Source organism: Triticum aestivum, chromosome 7B (assembly GCF_018294505.1).
Source record: "Triticum aestivum cultivar Chinese Spring chromosome 7B, IWGSC CS RefSeq v2.1, whole genome shotgun sequence".
In the NCBI taxonomy this organism is placed as follows: Eukaryota; Viridiplantae; Streptophyta; class Magnoliopsida; order Poales; family Poaceae; genus Triticum; species Triticum aestivum.
This window is the reverse complement of record NC_057813.1, coordinates 189,177,363-189,184,498: the sequence shown is the minus strand read 5'-3', so window position 1 is coordinate 189,184,498 and position 7,136 is coordinate 189,177,363. Positions and strand designations below refer to the sequence as shown.

Here is a 7,136-nt window from a genome sequence, read left to right as displayed (position 1 = left end):
AACTCGAGTAACCAAACCATGAAGGAGACAAAATCGTGGTTGAGAACGAGTAGAACACACGCCGGAGATGAATCCAATGTGTCCAATTTTGCGCTTTGGTTTCGCGCTATTCAACCTAGCTTGCTTATCGTGCTCCGAAGGTTTCCAACACACCCAACCCATCTATTCTTTTCTACAAAATCCCATCGTCTCACCATGCGTGCATGTTTCTATTAACCGCAAAGCTTTCTTAATATTAGATATCATCTATCATACTGGATTTGCTTGCGTACGTCACTTAATTCGCCACATGGCCATGTGTCTCCATTATTTTTAAGTATGTTTTTAATATTTTGCTATGACATATTTGTCGAGCAATTTTTAATATATTACTAATCATGGATGTACCCTTTAATTGATTTCCAAATATACCAAAATCATCCGTGTTCACATCTAGACGTGTTCAAATTACAAATCAATATAAAAAGGAGTATAGGGATTGAAAGCAGAAACCACATTCACCCTCGCTCTTCTATCTTGCCTCCCTCCGAAAACCCTCTCCCCTACAGGTAGCGGTCCACCGTCCGTAGGAATGGATCCCTTCGTTTCTGACCCCACCGATCCTGTGACAACCAGCCCCAAAACGCAGGGACAAGAGGAAGAGGGCCTTGGAGCCGACCCCTCCTTCAATTCCCTTACCACTGAGTCCGTCGTCGGGAGCCCCGACGCGGAGGGCGGCGCCGCCGCCACACAGGCGGACGATGAGGCGGAGAGTGGGGCGCCCGGCTCCTCTTCCCCGCCCCGACCGCCGCCGAGCATCTCCGGGCGCCGCGATCCTCTCAGGGCCGCGTGCTTCCGGAGGCTGGCCGCCTCCTGCGAAGCCCGCCGACTCCGCGAGGCGGAGCTCTTCCGTGCGTCTAAACTGCCCGCGGAGAAGGCTGATGACCCCGACGAGCCAATCTGGCCACCAAAAAGCCGCCATTGGTGGCGCTTCGTGTATGTATACCTCGCCTTCCACCCCCTTTTGCTCATGAATGCATGATTAGATTGTTCCTTCAAAATAATTTAGGTTTAGATAGATTACCATGCTAGGGCTTTGGGAGAACATATCGCTAAGGCGTTCGGTTTCAGAGATTTTACACGTAGTAGATTCAGCAATTTTACATGTGGAATAGTAGATTTTATTTATCCCGTCCCAACTTAGTTTTCATTTTGGAGAAGTATGAAGTAATATGTTTCGTGCCTAACGGGGATGGTGAGAAGAATCATGATTCCGTTTTTGTATAATAACTGTGATTTAGTTTGATTACCATGCTAGGGCTGTTTGAGGAGTAGGGATATCTGCAATTGAAATCGGTACATTCGATTTACTATTGCTACACTAGATCATGTTTCTAATGCTGATGGCATCTCGGTCAGTGTCTAGCCTAGGGTTCTGGAGCGTTACGTTAGCTCAAGCTGTTAAATACTCCCTTCGTTCCAAAATAGATGACTCAACTTTGTACTAACTTTAGTACAAAATTGGGTCATCTATTTTAGAACGGAGGGAGTATATATTTGCGAGTTATGTCCTTACTTTTGTGAACTGGATTGTTGATGCCCCAACTAGTGATGAGGCGTTAAGTTCCGCCTTTCTGTTCCTAACGGAATCTTTGAATCTAGCCTAGGGATGTCATAACATTACGTAAGCCCTAGTTACCTAATTAAGCTGTTCAAAATGTTAGAGATTTATGGCATTACCATAATGAACCTGATTTATGGGAGAACCATACTGCTTTAATGCCAGCGATATCTTGATATCTAGCCTGAGAAATCAAAGATTTACTATAAGTAGCCTTTGTCTTCACCGAATATTCGATTCTGAGCTCAGGCTCGGCTGCTCCTGAAATCATACCCGTCTGCTCGTCTGAAGATGCGTGCCATCGGTTGTATTTTTAGCTGTATTTCAGCGGTATTGCCTTTAAACAATGGACGGACCTAGGTGCATTCATTGCGACAGGAGACGGCAGCCTGCACGCGGAACAGTTCTGGGCGCATTCATGGCGAGCTGGTGTCTAGACAAATTAAAAAGAATAGTGTCAGCATCCCTTCACATGCATGGGACGCATGCATGCAGACACTCAGCAGTTTTATTATTTTTAAATGCCAATGCCCTTCTTCATCATTAATCAAAGTCCGAGCTGTTTATGCTAATTGCTTCACCTCGAGAAGTGGTATCCTCTCAAAGACCCAAACCGCCTCGCAGCCACCTCCCCTGATGACTTGAAATTGCAAATGTTCACACAAAAAACGCAAAGAGCGAGAAATACTATGGCAAAAAACTCGCAACTCCAAAAGCGATCTTTGAATTTGCTGAACACGAGCTGGCATTCATCACATCACACATGTGCACACCCAAAAGGTTCAACGATCCATTATACAACTACAACATCGCAACGAGCTTGTTACCATTTGCTACTAGCTACTGTAGATCATATCTTAGATATCTAGCCCCTATGCCTGCAGACGCCTTTGTTTTGCGACAACGCTGCTCGCCTCCTCCTCCCCAGCTTCGTCAACTTCGGCCACGGCGGTCGGAGCATCCACGACGTGCGATTCATCATCTCCACCTGAGACACCACCCTCGTCGCCTCCAGTCACCGCGGTGTCTAGACAACGAGCTTATTCTAGAGAAGCATGATCCTCGTTGCGGTCAACCTTCTGCTTAAAGCTCCTACTCCCAGAAACCGTATCAGGCGGCCTCAACCTCGTCCACGAGCAACCTCCTGTGGACCGCCATGCCACCTCCTTCACAGCCCAGCCAACTTGCTCGTGCAGAGCAGTTGTGCTGTGCACCAGGCGGCCGCCGATGTCTCCGACTCTCCTTGCTGAAGCCATCCGGGATCTACATAGCTCGCGTCAAAGCATGCGGCCGCGAAGGAAAACGACGGCTCAGGTTTGTGCGTACATCCTGGTCCACGGCCCAGAAAGGCCCGCGCGATTCAGTCGCATCCGTCCCTACTGTGAACTGGCCCACCGGTCGCACTGTTTCGTACCGTATAGCAGCCGTATCCTCATTATTTGCCCGCAACGTCCTGACACGCCAGCACGAATTGTTACGATCCCAACGCAGCTACGGACGCCAACGATTTTGGGACTAGCTGAGCTCGAGCACCGAATTGCTGTGTCCCCTCTTTTCATGTTCATGGTGGTGTATCCCTTCTGTTTTAATCTTACATTCACGTTTCTTTTGTTTCTCTATCAAGCATTTTGCCTTTCCCAGTCTGAAACTTTTGCAATTACCTCCAACAGGGAACTAAAAACTATGGGGTCCAGCCCGGCTAATCCTGGGCCCAACCCTGATGAGAGTTCATTATCTCATATCAAGAGCCAAGATATGTTAGCTGATAAGGTTGTGGACCAATGGGATGACAGTGACACTGAAAACTCCTCTGGAAGTGCATCATATCAAGTTGTTCCTTACAAGAATGCCCAAGGAGAAAACACCTTACCTGTGCTGTCTAAAAAAAGGAAATTCATTATTAGTACATATTCTGTGCAATGTAGTACTTGCCAGAAATGGAGAGTTGTACCATCCAAACTGAAATATGAGCAAATCCGAGAGAATATTATACAAGTTCCTTTTTCTTGCAAATATGTCCATGGGTGGAAGCCACAAGTTACATGCCATGATCCAACTGATATATCTAAGGATAATGGCATGGCATGGGCAATTGATATCCCATGCATCCCTCAGACCCCTCTTGGGTGGGAAAGGAATATTACTCTAAGGAATGAACAGAGCACGAGATTCGCTGATGTGTGAGTATTACTTGTTTTGCACAACATTGTAGTTAATTTGTTTCCCAGCTTTTTGTATTTATTTCTGAGCAAATGATGTTGCAGTTGTTTTCTAACGTCCCTGGGTCGTAACTCTTGAGAGCTCAGAATGCTCATTTATGGTTTAGGAACTTAATGCTGTTCATATTTGATCAATGGTTAAACATTCATTCCTGTGGTCTGCTAAACACCTTACACACCTATATAAAAGGATGTGCTTGCCATTCCGTGTACGTATTGTATGACTGTTTTGTAACACTTATATACATCCTTTCAGGTACTATATCTCTCCCGCAGGCAGAAAAGTAAGATCCATGAAAGATGTTGAAAGGTAAGCTAACTTTCTTCTGGTCAACTTCTCTTCAATATCGTTACTTTCTTAAGCATATTAGTGCCCAGATGCAGTTTTCCCTTCATCTAGCATATTGATAACCGCATCTGAATGGTATCCACTTTATTGTGAAGTTGTTACAAAGTGTTATTATTGTACTTTCACTACCTCAATGGCTCAATGATCATATGAAGCACACAACCAGCATTTAGGCTTAGCTTTGTTGGGGCTTATTTTCAGAAATATTGCCGGTTCTTACAATTGAACGTTGGAAACACAGAATACATGTGTACACTATGTGAAGTTGTGAACTTCTCCATGTGGTTCAATCTGCCTAGATGTTTATCTTATTCCTCATATGTTATACTTTGATAGGTATCTTGAAGACAGCCCAGACTATGCTGCCCGCTTACAGTTATCTCAGTTTTCGTTCAGGGTACCTAAACCTCCAAATTGCCCTCGTCAGTCAGAGCTTATTGAACCAACTGAAGGTATATTTATGCACAACTTTTAACATGGTTACTTTAACTGGCATGCTAAATGGATTGCTGGTTGGACAAGCATCTCTCTTCTGGTTGAACAATGGCCACTATTGCTTCAAATGTATGTCAGTGATAAAATGGTTTTCGGATTGCTTTGTCAACTGAGAATGCATTACAAGTTTGTGTACTTGTATATTGTGATACTTAATGGAACTATTTAAGTGGTAGGACAGGTGGTGAGCTGGGGTGTACAGGATAGTAGGGCATGCATGTAAGCAAAGTTCCACACGTGCCACTCATATTTTAAATGATCATAACAAGTTGAGATGTCGCAAATTGGATTTTACTTTATTGTTTACTCCTATTAATTTCTGTAAATTGGATGGCACACCTGATAACATAACGTAGACCATTGCATGCACTAGTGGCTGATGGATTATATCCCCTTTACATGAATATGAAACTAAATGAGAGTTATGTTAATGCATGCTGCCTATATATAGTTGCATAACATGAGACAGGCAGGGGGTGACTTCTAGTACCCTTGTTGATTATAGCACCACTCCTAGATTAAGTTCTTGCAACTAGCTAGCGATTTAGGGATCTTGCAGCAGCGGTTAGAAATTTAGAATCACTGTCTGTTTCCATCTATTAGTATACTTACATACAATGACCCTTGCACAACGGACGGCGTCTTGATGTGATTAGCTTGCTTGTCTTCTCTTCTGGCTCAAGTGATTAATGGCGTTCTATTCACTCTTTGTGTTTGTGCAACCATCTGATAATTTGACACATTATTTGTTATTTATCTGATGGCATGCTCTTATTTTCAGTGCCACCTCCGGTTCACGAGGATCCCGTGCACAACTACATGCCGGTCCCTCATGGAGAAGCCAATCATTTAACTCATATACCAGTTATACTAGCTCTACAAGTACCAGTGATGCTCTCCAAAAAGAGAAAACTAAACCAGTGATGCTCTCCAGAAAGAAAGAAAAATGCTCTATCAGTGATGTTCAAATTTCAGACTTGAAATGTGCTAGTTTGCTGTATTATGTTACTGTTAATGTTCTACCTTAGCTAAGCTCGCTCCCCTTGTGCCGTACTTTACTCCAGCTTGGCTGGAACTGAGAGTTTTTGGGACATCGACATCAACAGAGGAATGTTGTTGCAGAAAGTTATTGAAACTGCCACGTTGCTTTTACCTCACTCTGTTCGTGTGCTGTGAATTCCTATAACTTTAAGTTTATGTGTGTTGCACATCATAATCTCCTGTATAAGGTACAATCGTTTTTATTGAGATCAATGGGTATTGGGACAGAGCTTAGATAACAGAAGTTTCTGCCACGCCCATTCTAAGACCAAAGATCACATTATATGCATCTGTCTATTTTACGTTTATGCGACGAATTGCATGAACGCGCAAGCCCATAGCATTTTAGACCTTTTTAAGTTCAAACATACAAATGACAAAAGCCATTAAACCATGCATCATATTGATCTGCATCTCAAAAGAAAAACAAACAAGGCGTGATCTATGTTGGGATTCTTATAGAACTAGAAAAATAGATATGCATTCCAAGGAAAGAGTGAGCTCCATTCTATGATCAAAGAGTTTACAAACTGGCATGGCAAAATTTCAGCTGGGCCTGGTTAAGGGCCTGACATGATTAAATGTCACACAGCGACCTCTGGTTAAGGGCCTCTTTGGATGGCAAGTCTTACAAGTCTCAAATAGCCCTTGTACCAATTATTTCTAATTTCCTCAAAAAAAAACCCAATTATTTCTAATGGCTGAAGTTCTCCAAAACTTACTGAAAATCCTACGGATCATTTGCTCATTATATACTTTCTCTTGACATAATAACGGGAGCATTCTAGGGGTTTAATGATTCTCACAAAACAAAACCCAGATAATGATCGCATGGTCCATACGTACTGTCTCAAAATTTGCTTTCTCTTCGCCTTAAAAACGAGAATCTTGAATTTAATATATATTGACACACGCACATACATCAATTCCTCTCTCCAGCGGTCATGAATTCATGATACATCTATTCAATTGCAGAGTTCTTACTGCTAATGATCATGTTCATCAATTCCTCTCTCCAGCGATCAATCATGAATTCATAACAGACAACTAGTAGAGAGAGCAGAAAAGAAAACTACTTCCCGAGAGAACTATAACTAAACGTAAACTGGTGGGCGCCCTCCATCGACCTTCGTCGTCATCGTCGCGCGGCGTAGCTTCGACGCAAACTCTGGATCGTGCTCCTCGTAGAATCGGCACAGCGCGTCCATCGGGATCCCTTTGCCGACCCTCTTCTCCTTCTTGCAACAATCGCCGCCGCGCTCTATCTGCTCCGGCGGTGGTGGTCTCTTGGAACTGGCCGGCGGTGCCGCGTCGGTGGCCGAGTGTGGCTGCGGTGGAGCGCGACGGGGCTCGCGGACGTCCCATGATGGCACTCGTGCGACACGGCTGGGTTTGCTGTTGATGGTGGAGTACTCGACGAGGTAGGACTCGG

At 44.1% G+C, this 7,136-nt stretch overlaps 1 protein-coding gene across 3 annotated transcripts; it reads left to right on the top strand.

Annotated features, from left to right (window-relative positions):
• The first annotated feature begins 519 nt into the window (after window positions 1-519).
• LOC123160791 (uncharacterized) lies at window positions 520-5,820 on the top strand. 3 transcript variants are annotated; one of them, XM_044578624.1, is made up of 5 exons: window positions 520-975; window positions 3,271-3,780; window positions 4,076-4,129; window positions 4,565-4,620; window positions 5,445-5,820. In XM_044578624.1, exons 1-5 carry the CDS (start codon window positions 572-574, stop codon window positions 5,585-5,587), a joined length of 1,167 nt encoding a protein of 388 aa, XP_044434559.1. In that variant the 5' UTR covers window positions 520-571; the 3' UTR covers window positions 5,588-5,820. The 3 variants fall into 3 exon arrangements, with proteins under 3 accessions (XP_044434559.1, XP_044434558.1, XP_044434560.1); XM_044578623.1 differs by having other exon boundaries at window positions 538-975; window positions 4,505-4,620; XM_044578625.1 differs by having other exon boundaries at window positions 575-979; window positions 4,505-4,620.
• Window positions 5,821-7,136: the final 1,316 nt, after the last annotated feature.

Bases quoted from the DNA above. Each gene is read 5' to 3' on its own strand.
- LOC123160791 (XM_044578623.1), top strand. From the start codon at position 572: ATGGATCCCTTCGTTTCTGACCCCACCGATCCTGTGACAACCAGCCCC. The intron at 976-3,270 runs GTATGTATACCT...TACCTCCAACAG, and splicing joins CGCCATTGGTGGCGCTTCGT to GGAACTAAAAACTATGGGGT. The intron at 4,130-4,504 runs GTAAGCTAACTT...ATACTTTGATAG, and splicing joins TCCATGAAAGATGTTGAAAG to GTATCTTGAAGACAGCCCAG.